General features: G+C 46.7%; 1 protein-coding gene across 1 annotated transcript; it reads right to left on the reverse strand.

The window, feature by feature from the left end:
- Positions 1–196: 196 nt before the first annotated feature.
- Positions 197–11,397, reverse strand: C1H9orf40 (chromosome 1 C9orf40 homolog). Its single transcript, XM_075340181.1, has 2 exons — positions 11,027–11,397; positions 197–3,348 (listed from the first exon to the last, which is right to left on the reverse strand). The coding sequence occupies exons 1-2, from the start codon at positions 11,288–11,290 to the stop codon at positions 3,196–3,198; spliced, it is 417 nt and encodes a 138-aa protein (XP_075196296.1). The 5' UTR covers positions 11,291–11,397; the 3' UTR covers positions 197–3,195.
- Positions 11,398–17,364: the final 5,967 nt, after the last annotated feature.

Here is a 17,364-nt window from a genome sequence, read left to right on the forward strand (position 1 = left end):
CTTCCCAACGATCAGCCACCAGTGACTCTGCGCTTGGTAACCAGGGTAAATAACAGGTAACTAAGCAAAGCGCTTTGCTTGGTTACCCGATATTTACATTGGTTACCAGAATACACCGCTTAGCGCTGGCTCCCTGCACATGTAGCCAGGGTAAATATTGGGTAACTAAGCAAAGCACTTTGCTTGGTTTCCCCAATATTTACCCTGGCTACGTGTGCAAGGAGCAAGCGCTAAGTGGTGTACACTGGTAACCAGGGTAAATATCGGGTAACCAAGCAAAGCGCTTTGCTTAGTTACCAGATATTTACCATAGTTACCTGCGTACGCTGCTTACACGGTTGGTCCTCGTTGGTCTCCCGCCGTCAAACACACCGATGTGTGCTGCACAGTGGGAGACCAACGAGCAAAATATGAACCAGAGCAGTGTGTAAGGATCAGCGATCTCACAGCAAGGGCCAGGTCGCTGCTTAGTGTCACACACAGCGAGATCGCTGATGAGGTCACTGGTACGTCACAAAATCTGTGACTCAGCAGCGATCTTGCTAGGGATCTCACTATGTGAGAAGTACCCCTTACTCTTAATTCTACATTCTTTTATTTATAAGTTTGTGTACCATGTAATAGGTTTCCCCAACAGTAACTATTGCAGGAGAACTGTGCTGCTGCCTGTGGCCTTCACAGGGTATCATCAGCTGGACATGTCCCCAGTGCTTCAGAGAAAGGGTTGTCTAGTAGATAAATGTCTATCTACAGCATTCACTGCACACCAATGTATACAGCTCCAATAAACCTATACATCCTACTGGCCATAGGCACCCGGAAGAATAGCTTTAAATTTAATGGCTGATCAAGGAAAGCAGAGTGCTGGGATTTTTAAGTTTCTGAACTCTTAAAAAAATATTATAAATTAACCAGCTTTTACTTTACATTACTGGGCCATAATCAGTATTAAGTCAAAAATTAAATGGCAAATAACCATAATGATAATGACTCCTATAAGCTATAAGCTATAAGAAAGGAAACTATTCCAAAGTGTGAATCACTTTACTTATTTCATAATACAACCAGCAATTCTATAAAAACGAAACTCCAAAGGTAGTGCATAGTACAGGAAGGCAAAAAGGTCCTATTGCATGTGGTTGATAGATATACAAACAATCTTATTATGTATTCCTAAACCGAAATATCCCAAAAGGTACAAAACACCAGATTTACCAGCAAAATTAAAATAAAAAAAAAAAAAATCATATCTTACATACCGTATTTTTCGCTTTATAAGACGGACCTGATTATAAGACGCACCCCCAAATTTGGTGAAGGAATAGAGAATTTTTTAATAAATGGGGTACGTCTTATAATGCCAGTGTCCGTCTAACAAATCATATAGGGCATATGTCCCTCATCCTAAAATTAGCCCGCTTAATCTGGATATGGCCACCTTATATTGAATATAGCCCCCTTGTTCTGGCACACATCCCCCAGTGATGCCACATGTCCCCTATGGCTGGCACACGGCCCCCTGTGGCTGGCACACGGCCCCCTGTGGCTGGCACACGGCCCCCTGTGGCTGGCACACGGCCCCCTGTGTTAGATATCGGCCCCATGCTGCTGCTTTTAGTAAAATAAACTCTTTCCTTACCTTCTCCAGCACAGTCATCCCTGTGTATCCCTCCGTGGGGTTGACCTCCTCCTGTCTCCTGCACTTCCTACTTCCTGGTTCTCGTGCGGTCATGTGATCGGCACAGCAGAGAGATATCTCTGCGTGCCTTTTCACAGCAGCAGGAGGGAGACCGGGGAGACACGCTGGAGGAGGTAAGGAAAGAGTTTTTTATTTTACTATGGGCAGCAGCATGGGGGCCATATCTAACACAAGGATGCATGTGCCATCAAAGGGAGCACAGGCAGATATAATATGCGCCTCTCCCCCAGCCCGTCACCGCGGTGCGGTTTCAGCACCACGGTGATGGACAGCGGCTGTGCATATTATATGAGCGGGAGCAGGAGATCTCCCGCTGTAGCCTTCCCCAGCTCACCAGCCTCCCTCAGCCTCCAGCAGGGCTCCAGAGCGGCCCCCACCTCTCCTGGACCCTGCAGTATATAATCCGTATATTTGGAATTATAAGACGCACCCCCTACTTTCCCCCAAATTTTGGGGGATCAAAAGTGCGTCTTATAAAGCGAAAAATACGGTAATTGCTGAAAGAACAATTCCTAAAAGTGCAAATGGTTAAGCAGTAACTCTCCAGAGTCAGAGCTGAATAGATCGAGTGATCAAAATAGCCTCAAAGTGACCCCTAGATCACATGCGAATAAGTCAAGTGGTCAAAAAGTGACCCCTAGGTTAAGCTAGTGCTAATTTTGATCACTTGATCTATTCAGATCCGACTTTGGGGCGTCAAGCATTTGCACTTCTTAGGAATTGTTCTTTTAACAATTATGTAAGATACAATTATTTTTTAGGATTTCATTTGCTTAAAAATCTGGTGTTTTGTACCCATGGGATATTTGAGTGTAGGCACGCATATTAAGATGGTTCATACATCAACCATATGTAATAAGATCCTTTTGCCTTCCTGTACTATGCACTTGTATATTTTATGGGTTTATTGTGCAATAAATAAAAATCTGAGATATTTGCTTATACTTTGGAAAGTCTTCTTTCCCATACATTTCTATAATCTGCATTAAGTAGGAATGCTGTTAAATACATGGCACTAACGTGTGTGCCCAGAATAAAGCAGAACATTAGGAGTATTTCTCATAAATCTAAAGGACAGCAATGATCACCATCTGTGTGCTGTCTAGTAGCTGTGGAAAGTAGGAAAATCATGAAGAAGCTGTCCACATATATAGCTCTTTCATTAGCCTCTGAGCAAGGATATCCGCCCTGCAGCTGTAGATGTAAGGCTCCTTCCGCCCGCTTATTAAGCCCTTCTATGGATATGTGTAAATCACTTGCCGTATGTAATTTACACGTACCCAGCGGTTATCTGCATGCATTTACTACAGAACAATGGAATAAACAACCCACTCCAGGAGGGCTGCAATTTCAGAAAATTCTGCATGAACGTCATCAAATCCATAAATTACTTGGCAGGAAGTAGTATCCTTTACAGGCCGGAGAGTTCGAGATGAAAATTCAGGCACACATTAAGCATTTTTTCTGGATATCCTAAAGCACAGTTAGACATAACATCAGTTGTCCATTTCCTCCAGTACATCTGTCCCAGCAGACGTGGTCTGTTTGTCTCCATCACAAACCCCATCCACTAATTCAGAAAAGTCAATATCAGGTAAAGGAGTCCTCCAAAAGTGGAATGAATTGTATTCACTGAAGGCTTCATCTTTCTGCAAAAAAACACAAGCCATAAGTTACTGAAAAAAAGATAAATAAATAGGTTGACAGGTAAAAATTGCATCCTGCGCCTAGCAATAGCCACTCTTGTCTATAAAAAATTGTTTAAAAGAACTGAAGTCCTCAGTGGTTGATACCTTTTTAATGGCTAACTGATAAGATGGTAATAATAGCAAGCTTTCCAGACTACTCAGGTCTCATCATCAGGCAGCTACCATGCCTAATGAAGAGACCTGAGCAGTCTGGAAAGCTTGCTATTATTACCATCTTTTCAGTTAGCCATTAAAAGGTATCAACCACTGAGGACTTCAGTTCTTTTAAACAATTTTTTATCTCTACTGGCTAACACGGTACAAAGATATATTTTACTCTTGTCTATAGGCAGTAACCCAATGCATGCCAATGTGGTTGTGCTACAATACCAGAAGCAAGCTATGAACAAGTATGGCACGGAAAAACAATAGCCATGACTTTCTCATCTCATACATTCTTTTTTTTACCTTTTCTTTGTTGCGGACCGAGGGCTTCTCAATATGGGTTCTCTGCCACTACCATATTGTACTACCGTTTTTTCCAAAAATAAGCCCTAGCAGGGATTTTCAGCATTTCCGGAGCAAGGCTTAAATATAAGCCCTCCCTGAAAATAAGCCCTAGTCGCGGATCAATAACAAAGTGTCCGTGCAGCTAAAAAAAAATACAGATACTGCAGGACACTTCATTATAGACAGCGGCACCCGGCAATTACACTCACCCGATGCTGAGCGGCAGGACCTGCAGTGATCACACACCCGCACACATCAGATCACACGCACACACAATCAGATTGCACACACAATCAGATCACAAGCAAACATCGGATCGCACACGCAAACATCGGATCGCATACACTCACCTCATCCAGCGACACCGATCTCTTCTCACCGGCAGAATCCTGAAAAGCGGTGCGGTGGAGCACAACGACCTGCAGAACAGGACCTGCGGCGGGACACGACTTGCTCTCAATTCCCTGCAGCCGTAAGCGCTGGATGTGATGTGTGCCTGCGATCGGCTGTGCGTGTGCCTGCGATCGGCTGTGCGTGTGCCTGCGATCGGCTGTGCGTGTGCCTGCGATCGGCTGTGCGTGTGCCTGCGATCGGCTGTGCGTGTGCCTGCGATCGGCTGTGCGTGTGCCTGCGATCGGCTGTGCGTGATCTGCTGTCTGTGTCAGTATGTCAGCTAGCAGCAGGGGAGAATGGCGTGCAGCACCGACTGGAGATCGCAGGGAGGACCTAGGAGCCACACAGATGTCCGAATCTGGTGAGTATGAGTCTCCTGGGAAGTGGGGGGGTTGGCTTTTTTTGGGGGGGTAAACTTACCCCCAACCGTGTTTCTGCAAGAATAAGACCTCCTCCGAAAATAAGCCCTAGTGTTTTTTTTGGGGGGGGGGCGGCAAAAAAAATATAAGAGTGTCTTATTTTTGGAAAAACACGGTATGTTACAGAATGAAAGCAAATCTTGCAATTTAAAGCTATGGTTTCATACGGTACACACAGTATATTACCAAGGAAAAATTCAAGAGACTAAATTCATAGCAATTAATAAAACTCTGGTCCAATACCTATAATGTCCTATATACAGTGGGTACGGAAAGTATTCACACCCCTATACATTTTTCTCTGCAGCCATTTAGTAAATTCAAAAAAGGTATTTTTTTCTCATTAATGTACACTCTGCGCCTCATCTTGACAGAAAAAAAACAAATGTAAAAATGTTTGCAAATTTATTAAAGAAAAACTGAAATATCACATGGTCATAAGTATTCAGACCCTTTGCTCAGACCCTCATATTTAACCCCTTCAGCCCCTGGGCATTTTGCGATTTTCTGTTTTTTTGCTTTTTTGCTCCCCTTCTTCCGAGAGCCGTAACTTTTTTATTGTTCTGTCAATCTTGCCATATGAGGGATTGTTTTTTGCGGGACAAGTTCTACTTTTAAATGAAACCATAAGTTTTACTATATAGTGTACTGGAAAACTGCAAAAAAAAAAAAAAAAAAAAAAAAAAAAAGTGCACGCACAAGAGTTTTTGGGATACTTTATTCACCGTGTTCAATATATGGTAAAACTGATGTGTGGGTATGATGCCTGAGGTCGGTGCGAGTTTGTAGACCTCAAACATGTGTAGGTTTACTTGTATCTAAGGGGTTAACATTCACAAGTTTGTCCAATAAAAGTGGCATACGTTTTGCGTCATTTTTCGAAACTCGTAGCGTTCTCATTTTTCGGGATCTATGGCTCAGTGACTGCTTATTTTTTGTCTCAGGCTGCCGGCTTTAACTGTACCATTTTTACGGAGATGCTACTTTTGATCGCCTGTTATTGCATTTTGCGCAATTTCGGAGTTTGTAATTTTTTTGCCGCTACGCCGTTTACCAATTGATTTTACATTTTGACAGATAGGGCATTTCTGAACGCGGCAATACCAAATATGTGTATATGTTTTATTTTTTTTAACCATTTAATTTTCAATGGTGCCAAAAGGGGGGTGATTTGAACGTTTGTTTTTTTTTATTTTTTTAAAACTTTATTTACTTTTTTTTATTTTACTAGTACCCATAGGGGACTATATTGATCAGCAATCTGATCGTTCTGCCATATCTCCAGATCACAGCTACAGAGCTGAGAACTGCAGATATGATGCTTTACTCTCAATGCCGGAAGTATGCCGGCACTGAGAGAAAGTGACTCGTGTTAGCTACAGGTGTCATCACATGACCCTGTGCTACCATGGCAACCACCGGAAGTCACGTGATCACGCACGTGACTTCCGGTGGGGGCGGCAGTAAGTAAAAGTAATGGCCGCGAGCATATACATCTCGCCGCCAGATTTTGGCAGCGAGATTTAAGGGGTATAAAGTTGCGGGTGGAAGAGATTCCACTCATAACTTGCAGGCACACATCAGCTGGTGAAAACAGCTGATATGTGTACGGATCTCCGCGGCCTGCCCACGACAGGGGGCGCGGATTAACCTCACACGATCCATGAGGAATATATCCGTCATGGGTCGTGAAGGGGTTAAGGCTAGTTACACATCCGGCTTTTCGCCGGTTTGACGAATTCGGCACACGCCAGTACAGTGTATACAGTACAATGGCAGCGCGGCAACTTCCGGGTCACATGACAGCATGTGACCGGCGCTTGTCGCACTGCCATTGTACTGTATACACTGTACTGGAGTGCGCCGAATTCTTCAAACCGGCGAAAAGCGGGATGTGTGAAATGGCCCTAAGTCACATGCCGTCCATTTCCTTGTGATACTTCTTGAGATGGTTCTACTCCTTCATTGGAGTCCAGCTGTGTTTAATTAAACTGATAGGACTTGATTTGGAAAGGCACATACCTGTCTATATAAGACCTCACAGCTCACAGTGCATGTCAGACCAAATGAGAATCATGAGGTCAAAAAAACTGCCCAAGAAGCTCAGAGACAGAATTGTGGCAAGGCACAGATCTAGCCAAGGTTACAAAAGACGTTCTGCAGTACTCAAGGTTCCCAACAGCACAGTGGCCTCCATAATCCTTAAATGGAAAAAGTTTGGGATCACAAGAACTCTTCCTAGACTTGGCCGTCCAGCTAAACTGAGCAATCGTGGGAGAAGAGCCTTAGTGAGAGATGTAAAGAAGAACCCAAAGATCACTGTGGCTGAGCTCCAGAGATGCAGTATGGAGATGGGAGAAAGTTCCACAAAGTCAACTATCACTGCAGCCCTCCATCAGGCCTTTATAGCAGAGTGGCCCAACGGAAACCTCTCCTCAGTGCAAGACATATGAAAGCCCGCATAGAGTTTGCAATAAAACACATGAACTCCCAGATTATGAAAAATAAGATTCTCTGGTCTGATGAGATGAAGATAGAACTTTTTGGTGATAATTTCTAAGTGGCATGTGTGGAGAAAACAAAGCACTGCTCATCACCTGCCCAATACAATTCCAACAGTGAAACATGGTGGTGGCAGCATCATGCTATGGGGGTGTTTTTCAGATGCAGGGACAAAACGAATGGTTTCAATTGAAGGAAAGATGAATGTGGCCAAGTACAGAGATATCCTGGAAGAAAACCTCTTCCAAAGTGCTCTGGACCTCAGACTTGGCCGAAGGTTCACTTTCGAACAAGACAATGATGATAAGCACACAGTTAAAATCAGGGCTGTGGAGTCGGTAAACCAAACCTTCGACTCCGACTCCTACATATATTGCTTATAGTTAGGTGAAAAATTTATTGTAGTACATGAACATGTGTATGTGAACATCAGACATTTAATAATTTTTATGATACAATAATCAAGATATTTGGATAGAACATAAAATATATTTATTGGATACAACTTTAGAACACAAAAAACTGTAACAAATTGTAAATATGTAATACACTATGTAATATACAGTAGATTACATATATATCTAGTGTGTATGTGTGAGATTATATATATATATATATATATATATATATATATATATATATATATATATATATATATATATATTTTACATATATATATTTTACATAGTGTATTACATATTTACAATTTATTAGTTTTTTGTGTTCTAAAGTTGTATTCCAATAAATATATTTTATGTTTATCTAAATATCTTGATTATTGTATCATAAAAGTAATTAAATGTCTGATGTTCACATTGTACTACAATACAATTTTTCACTTAAATATAAGCATTATACTAAATATTATTTAGTAAAATATTCAGCACATTCTGCATTGCACTACTGTCCCCAATTTATTATATATTTTAGGGGTCGGAGTATTTTATACCGACTCCACAGCACACTCCACAAAGGATTGGCTTCAGAACAACTCTGACCATTCTTGACTGGCTCAGCCATAGCCCTGACCTAAACCCAATTGAGCATCTCTGGAGAGACCTGAAAATGGCTGTCCACCAGCGCTCACCATCCAACCTGACGGAAATGGAGAGCATCTGCAAGGAAGAATGCCAGAAGATCCCCAAATCCAGGTGTGAAAAACTTGTTGCATCATTCTCAAGAAGACTCATGGCTGTACTAGCTCAAAAGGGTGCTTCTACTCAATACTGAGCAAAGGGGCTGAATACTTATGACCATGTGATATTTCAGGTTTTCTTGTTTAATAAATTTGTAAAAATTCTACATTTGTTTTTTTTCTGTGAAGATGGGGTGCAGAGTGTACATTAATGAGAAAAAAAATGAACTTTTTTGAATTTACCAAATGGCTGCAATGAAACAAAGAGTGAAAAATGTAAAGGGGTCTGAATACTTTCCGTACCCACTGTACATAGCTATTTTTTACCCCTAGCTACTTTTGTAATTTGCTTATTACAATATTCCTGCCATTAAGTTTTCTTTACTTCCTGTGATGTTTCGTTTGAGAGGATTCTCCAGGAGGACATCACCAGAGGATGTCCCTTCAGTCACTTCTCTGTAGCTGAAACAGGTTGCCACTAGGGGGCAGCACAGCGGTCACTCACTCCAGTTTTTGTCACTGCCATTCCGTGATGACGTCCTGTTTCAGGGGAGTGATGAAGAGGCGATTGCAGCTTTAGGAGATGCCACCAGCCTCTTTGGTCGCCAATGCCAGTCATCAGGGATCAAAAGTGGTTAGGGCTTAATGTTAAACATTTATAAAAAAGCATTCTGGGTAACGGACCACCCTTTTTAACACTTTATTAACAAGGCTTGGGATAAAACACACAGATGCAATTAGGAAGCCATCAGTATGTCACCTATCTATTTAACTGACCCATTAACTTGAATGTATGAGTTCAGACATGAGTAACCCCATAATATACATGTAAGGCCCTGTGCGCACACTGCAGATTTACCTGTGAAATTGCCACAGATTTCGCTGAAGGAATGCTGCAGAAAATGTTTAAAACGTTTCTGCAGTCCTTCTCCAGCAAAATCTATGGGGATTAAAAAAATGCTGTGCGCACACTGCGTCTTTTTGGTCCTTGCGGATTTTGCCGCGGAATTTCCACTGCGGAATTAATGAGCATGTCACTTCTTTTCCGCAGGTACCTGCCATAGATAATGCTAAAAACCTGCAGGGACCAACCTGCGGCAAATGCCACCGAACCACGGCACACCCGCATGCGGATTTTGGTGGGGTTTTTTACCGCAGGTGCGGAAATCTTTCAGAGGGTCCGGAATTTTCTCAAGAAAATTCTATTTTCTAGTGTCCACATGGCCTAAATGAGAAAACCACTTGTGTGAATAAGTCCTTACTGTGTGTGTGCGGGCGGCGCCTCGTCCCTCACCCCTGCGTGCGGGCGGCGCCTTGTCCCTCTCCCCTGCGTGCGGGCAGCACCTCGTCCCTCTCCCCTGTGTGTGTGTAGCGCCTCGTCCCGTGTGTGTGTAGCGCCTCGTCCCGTGTGTGTGTAGCGCCTCGTCCCGTGTGTGTGTAGCGCCTCGTCCCGTGTGTGTGTAGCGCCTCGTCCCGTGTGTGTGTAGCGCCTCGTCCCGTGTGTGTGTAGCGCCTCGTCCCGTGTGTGTGTAGCGCCTCGTCCCGTGTGTGTGTAGCGCCTCGTCGTGTGTGTGTGTGTGGCGCCTCGTCCCGTGTGTGTGTGTGTGTGTGTGTGTGTAGCGACCTCGTCCCGTGTGTGTGTAGCGCCTCGTCCCGTGTGTGTGTGTGTGTGTGTGGCGCCTCGTCCCGTGTGTGTGTGTGTGTGTGTGTGTGTGGCGCCTCGTCCCGTGTGTGTGTGTGTGGCGCCTCGTCGTGTGTGTGTGTGGCGCCTCGTCCCTCTCCTGTGTGTGTGTAGCGCCTCGTCCCTCTCCTGTGTGTGTGTGTAGCACCTCGTCCCTCTCCCCTGTGTGTGTGTAGCGACCTCGTCCCGTGTGTGTGTAGCGACCTCGTCCCGTGTGTGTGTAGCGCCTCGTCCCGTGTGGGTGTAGCGCCTCGTCCCGTGTGGGTGTAGCGCCTCGTCCCGTGTGGGTGTAGCGCCTCGTCCCGTGTGGGTGTAGCGCCTCGTCCCGTGTGGGTGTAGAGCCTCGTCCCGTGTGGGTGTGTAGCGCCTCGTCCCGTGTGTGTGTAGCGCCTCGTCCCGTGTGTGTGTAGCGCCTCGTGTGTGTGCGTGTGTGTGGCGCCTCGTCCCGTGTGTGTGTGTGTGTGAGTGTGTGGCGCCTCGTCCCGTGTGTGTGTGTAGCGCCTCTTCCCTCTCGTGTGTGTGTAGCGCCTCGTCCCTCTCGTGTGTGTGTGTAGCGCCTCGTCCCTCTCGTGTGTGTGTGTAGCGCCTCGTCCCTCTCGTGTGTGTGTGTAGCGCCTCGTCCCTCTCGTGTGTGTGTGTAGCGCCTCGTCCCTCTCGTGTGTGTGTGTAGCGCCTCGTCCCTCTCATGTGTGTGTGTGTGTGGCGCCTCGTCCCGTGTGTGTGTGTGTGTGGCGCCTCGTGTGTGTGTGTGGCGCCTCGTGTGTGTGTGGCGCCTCGTCCCGTGTGTGTGTGTGGCGCCTCGTCCCGTGTGTGTGTGTGGCGCCTCGTGTGTGTGTGTGTGGCGCCTCGTGTGTGTGTGTGGCGCCTCGTCCCGTGTGTGTGTGTATATGGGCACCTTGTCTCTCTCCTGAAGCCTCCTATTCTACATTACACCTCCCCAGTGTCCCCTGCAGATGATGTGAGTGGAGTCACAGGGCAGCGCTCACTGATGGCAGTTACCTGGCACTGGTAGGCAGTGTCGGCTATGGCGCCATGGCTCTCCGCTGGCCTCGGTTTCTTGCAGGAGGGCTGTGCAGCGGCGGGGGCCCCGTCTTGCGGTGGCGTCCTGTCACACTCCGGTGAGGGAATGGTCTCTGGCTCCAGCTTTCTCTTCCCCTTAGGAGACACCTGCATGGTGTGTGACGTGCAATGGCGGGAGTAGACGGGCCTCTTACATGGGGGCAGCAGAGCGACTAAAGGCTGCTCGCATTTCCTCTTCGCCATGACCGGCTCTCCCACCCGTGTGTATAGCCCGGACACTCACGTGGGTCTCATGGACTGTGTTTACCTCCTACTGGACTTTTCCTCTTGCACGATAGAGGCTGAGGTACTGAGCTGTGTGGCCATGTTCCCGCCACAGCGCGCTCTAGCGGCTCCTCCTCGCGTTACATGTAACCTATACCTGCAAGAAGCTACTGCCTGGTATCGGAGGAAACTTTATATCCGCAAGCACTATGCCGTACTTTGTGCTGCAGCTAAAGGCTAGGTTCGCACACTGCATTTTTTTGACGCTGCGTTTTTGGCCTCTAAAAACGCACAAAAACGCACCTGCGTCGAAAAACGCTTTTTGGTGCGTTTTTGGCTGCGTTTTGCTGCGTTTTTGATCTCTGCGTTTTGCTGCGTTTTTCCAATGCATTGCATGGGGGGAAAACGCAGAAAAACGCAGGAAAGAACTGACATGTCCATTTTTTTTTTCAAGCTCAAAAACGCAGCTTAAAAAAACAGTTGTGTGCGGATAGCAAAAATGAAAACTCATAGACTTTGCTGGGGAAGCAAAGTCATGCAGTTTTGAGACCAAAAACGCACCCGAAAAACGCACTGTGCACACATAGCCTAACAGCTCAGGGGCATAACGCATCCCATAGGCCTCCATATACTATTACACATACCCCATAGTCAGTGGCGTAACTAGAGTTTGATGGGCCCCGGTGCAAAGTTCGGACCTGGGCCCCCCTGTCTCCACGTACACCGACACTTAGGGTACGGGATAATGACACCGATACTTGGGGTACGGGATAATGACCCTGACACTCGGGGTACGGGATAATGATGCTGACACTTGGCTCATAGCCTCAGCACCCAGGTTTCCCATGATCTGAAATCCCTCTATCAGCACCCAGCTTTCCTATGCTCTGATATCTATCTTGTCCTCGGCACCCAGCTTCCCCATGCTCTGCTGTACATATTTCCCTCAGCACCCAGCTTTCCCATATCAGAGCATGGGAAAGCTGGGTGCTGAGAGAAGATGTATAGCAGAGCATGGGAAAGCTGGGTGCTGAGGGAAAGATGTATAGCAGAGCATGGGAAAGCTAGGTGCTGAGAGATGTATAGCAGAGCATGGGGAAGCTGGGTGCTGAGGGAAAGATGTATAGCAGAGCATGGGAAAGCTGGGTGCTGAGAGAAGATGTATAGCAGAGCATGGGGAAGCTGGGTGCTGAGGGAAAGATGTATAGCAGAGCATGGGGAAGCTGGGTGCTGAGGGAAAGATGTATAGCAGAGCATGGGGAAGCTGGGTGCTGAGGGAAAGATGTATAGCAGACCATGGGAAAGCTGGGTGCTGAGGGAAAGATGTATAGCAGAGCATGGGAAAGCTGGGTACTGAGAGAAGATGTATAGCAGAGCATGGGGAAGCTGGGTGCTGAGGGAAAGATGTATAGCAGAGCATGGGGAAGCTGGGTGCTGAGGGAAAAATGTATAGCAGAACATGGGGAAGCTGGGTGCTGAGGGAAAGATGGATAGCAGAGCATGGGGAAGCTGGGTGTTAAGGGAAAGATGTATAGCAGAGCATGGGAAAGCTGGGTGCTGAGAGAAGATGTATAGCAGACCATGGGGAAGCTGGGTGCTGAGGGAAAGATGGATAGCAGAGCATGGGGAAGCTGGGTGCTGAGGGAAAGATGTATAGCAGAGCATGGGGAAGCTGGGTGCTGAGGGAAAGATGTATAGCAGAGCATGGGGAAGCTGGGTGCTGAGGGAAAGATGTATAGCAGAGCATGGGGAAGCTGGGTGCTGAGAGAAAGATGTATAGCAGAGCATGGGGAAGCTGGGTGCTGAGGGAAAGATGTATAGCAGAGCATGGGGAAGCTGGGTGCTGAGGGAAAGATGTATAGCAGAGCATGGGGAAGCTGGGTGCTGAGGGAAAGATGTATAGCAGAGCATGGGGAAGCTGGGTGCTGAGGGAAAGATGTATAGCAGAGCATGGGGAAGCTGGGTGCTGAGGGAAAGATGTATAGCAGAGCATGGGAAAGCTGGGTGCTGAGAGAAGATGTATAGCAGAGCATGGGGAAGCTGGGTGCTGAGGGAAAGATGTATAGCAGAGCATGGGGAAGCTGGGTGCTGAGGGAAAGATGTATAGCAGAGCATGGGGAAGCTGGGTGCTGAGGGAAAGATGTATAGCAGACCATGGGAAAGCTGGGTGCTGAGGGAAAGATGTATAGCAGAGCATGGGAAAGCTGGGTACTGAGAGAAGATGTATAGCAGAGCATGGGGAAGCTGGGTGCTGAGGGAAAGATGTATAGCAGAGCATGGGGAAGCTGGGTGCTGAGGGAAAAATGTATAGCAGAACATGGGGAAGCTGGGTGCTGAGGGAAAGATGGATAGCAGAGCATGGGGAAGCTGGGTGTTGAGGGAAAGATGTATAGCAGAGCATGGGAAAGCTGGGTGCTGAGAGAAGATGTATAGCAGACCATGGGGAAGCTGGGTGCTGAGGGAAAGATGGATAGCAGAGCATGGGGAAGCTGGGTGCTGAAGGAAAGATGTATAGCAGAGCATGGGGAAGCTGGGTGCTGAGGGAAAGATGTATAGCAGAGCATGGGGAAGCTGGGTGCTGAGGGAAAGATGTATAGCAGAGCATGGGGAAGCTGGGTGCTGAGAGAAAGATGTATAGCAGAGCATGGGGAAGCTGGGTGCTGAGGGAAAGATGTATAGCAGAGCATGGGGAAGCTGGGTGCTGAGGGAAAGATGTATAGCAGAGCATGGGGAAGCTGGGTGCTGAGGGAAAGATGTATAGCAGAGCATGGGGAAGCTGGGTGCTGAGGGAAAGATGTATAGCAGAGCATGGGGAAGCTGGGTGCTGAGGGAAAGATGTATAGCAGAGCATGGGGAAGCTGGGTGCTGAGGGAAAGATGTATAGCAGAGCATGGGGAAGCTGGGTGCTGAGGGAAAGATGTATAGCAGAGCATGGGGAAGCTGGGTGCTGAGGGAAAGATGTATAGCAGAGCATGGGGAAGCTGGGTGCTGAGGGAAAGATGTATAGCAGAGCATGGGGAAGCTGGGTGCTGAGGGAAAGATGTATAGCAGAGCATGGGGAAGCTGGGTGCTGAGGGAAAGATATATAGCAGAGCATGGGGAAGCTGGGTGCTGAGGGAAAGATGTATAGCAGAGCATGGGGAAGCTGGGTGCTGAGGGAAAGATGTATAGCAGAGCATGGGGAAGCTGGGTGCTGAGGGAAAGATATATAGCAGAGCATGGGGAAGCTGGATGCTGAGGGAAAGATGTATAGCAGAGCATGGGGAAGCTGGGTGCTGAGGGAAAGATTTATAGCAGAGCATGGGGAAGCTGGGTGCTGAGGGAAAGATGTATAGCAGAGCATGGGGAAGCTGGGTGCTGAGGGAAAGATATATAGCAGAGCATGGGGAAGCTGGGTGCTGAGGGAAAGATGTATAGCAGAGCATGGGGAAGCTGGGTGCTGAGGGAAAGATGTATAGCAGAGCATGGGGAAGCTGGGTGCTGAGGGAAAGATGTATAGCAGAGCATGGGGAAGCTGTGTGCTGAGGGAAAGATTTATAGCAGAGCATGGGGAAGCTGGGTGCTGAGGGAAAGATATATAGCAGAGCATGGGGTAGCTGGGTGCTGAGGGAAAGATGTATAGCAGAGCATGGGGAAGCTGGGTGCTGAGGGAAAGATATATAGCAGAGCATGGGGAAGCTGGGTGCTGAGGGAAAGATGTATAGCAGAGCATGGGGAAGCTGGGTGCTGAGGGAAAGATGTATAGCAGAGCATGGGGAAGCTGGGTGCTGAGGGAAAGATGTATAGCAGAGCATGGGGAAGCTGGGTGCTGAGGGAAAGATTTATAGCAGAGCATGGGGAAGCTGGGTGCTGAGGGAAAGATGTATAGCAGAGCATGGGGAAGCTGGGTGCTGAGGGAAAGATATATAGCAGAGCATGGGGAAGCTGGGTGCTGAGGGAAAGATGTATAGCAGAGCATGGGGAAGCTGGGTGCTGAGGGAAAGATGTATAGCAGAGCATGGGGAAGCTGGGTGCTGAGGGAAAGATGTATAGCAGAGCATGGGGAAGCTGGGTGCTGAGGGAAAGAGCCTTTTTCCCTCAGCACAAACTGTTCCATCCCCTGATTGTATCTGTGTTCCCACTTGTATATAATTCTCCAAATACTATAATGCCCCCACATTGCCTTCCAAATAGTATAAAGGGTCCCTCATAACCCTTCATATGTTAGAATGCACCTTCATAGTTCTCCATGTATTATAATGCATTTCCCCAAAGTTCTCCATGCATTATAATTCACCCCATAGTACTCCATATATAATACTGCACCATATAGTCCTCCATATATTATACTGCACCACATAGTCCTCCATATATTATACTGCACCACATAGTCCTCCATATATTATACTGCACCACATAGTCCTCCATATATTATAATTCATTTCCCATAGTTCTCCATGTATTATAATTCACCCCATAGTTCTCCATGTATTATAATTCACCTCATAGTCCTCGATATATTTTACTGCACCACATAGTCCTCCATATATTATACTGCACCCCCATAGTCCCTCCAATTATTATAATTAATATCTCATAGTTCTCCATGTATTATAATTCACCCCATAGTACTCCATATATTATACTGCACCACAGTCTCCATAGTGTTTTATAATGCACCCCCATAGTCCATGTATAAGGTAGCCTCCATAGTCCTCCATATATTATAATGAAGCCCCCATAGTCCTATATATATTATAACGCAACCCCATAAAACTTCATATTGTATTATGCAGCCCCATACTCCTCCATGTATACTGTACCCCTATATTCCATGTATAAGGTGTCCATATTGTATAATGCAGGCCCATAGACCTCCATGTATAATGCAGCCCCCTAGACCTCCTTGTATAATAGACCCCTATAGTCCATGTATAATGCAGCCCCCGAGGCCTCCATGTATAATTCAGCCCCCTAGACCTCCATGTATAATGCAGCACCCCCAGGCCTCCATGTATAATAATGCAGCCAGCCTCCCAAGGCCTCCATGTATAATAGTACAGCCAGCCTCCCCAGGCCTCCATGTAGAATAATGCAGCCAGCCTCCCCAGGTCTCCATGTAGAATAATGCAGCAGGCCTCCATGTAGAATAATGCAGCCAGCCCCCCCCCCCCCCCAGGCCTTCATGTATATTGCAGCCACGGGGGAAGAATGATGATGCTTAGAGCAGCACCGGCCGCTCTAGGCTGTATCATTGCTGTGCGCGATGACGGGGGAGTGGGGCCCGGTGTCAGCAGCGGCGGCATCGGGTCATATAGCGGCCGCGTGGTCTGTGACGGATCAGAAAGGAGCTGGCTGCTGATCTGCCAGGTGGCCGCGGGCCCCTAACCTCCCGGGCCCGGTCGTAATTGCGACCTCTGCGACCGCAGTACTTACGCCCCTGCCCATAGTCTTCCATATACTATTAGACACACCCCATAGTCCTCCATATAGTAAAATGCACCCCATAGTCATTTAAATAGTATAATGCATCCCCCATAGTCCTCTATATAGTATAATGCAACCCCCATAGTCCTCAATATAGTACAATGCACCTCCCATAGTCCTCTAGATAGTATTATACATCTCCCATAGTATAATGTACACCCCATAATCCTCTACATATGTGGTCAAAATTGTTGGTACCCCTCGTTTAATGAAAGAAAAACCCACAATGGTCACAGAAATAACTTCTATCTGGCAAAAATAATAATAAAAAATCTATTAAAATGAACAAATAAAAGTCAGACATTGCTTTTCTGCTTCCACAGAATTTTTATAAAAAATAAAACTGATAAAATAGGCCTGGACAGAAATGATGGCGCCCTCCTTCTTAACTTAATATTTTGTTGCACAACCTTTTGAGGCAATCGCTGCAAACGATTCCTGTAACTGTCAATGAGACTTCTGCACCTATCGACAGGTATTTTGGCCACTCCTCAAGAGCAAACTGCTCCAGTTGTCTCATGTTTGAAGGTTGCCTTTTCCAGACGGCATGTTTCAGCTCTTTCCAAAGATGCTCAATAGGATTTAGG

Source organism: Anomaloglossus baeobatrachus, chromosome 1 (genome assembly GCF_048569485.1).
Source record: "Anomaloglossus baeobatrachus isolate aAnoBae1 chromosome 1, aAnoBae1.hap1, whole genome shotgun sequence".
Lineage (NCBI taxonomy): Eukaryota > Metazoa > Chordata > Amphibia > Anura > Aromobatidae > Anomaloglossus > Anomaloglossus baeobatrachus.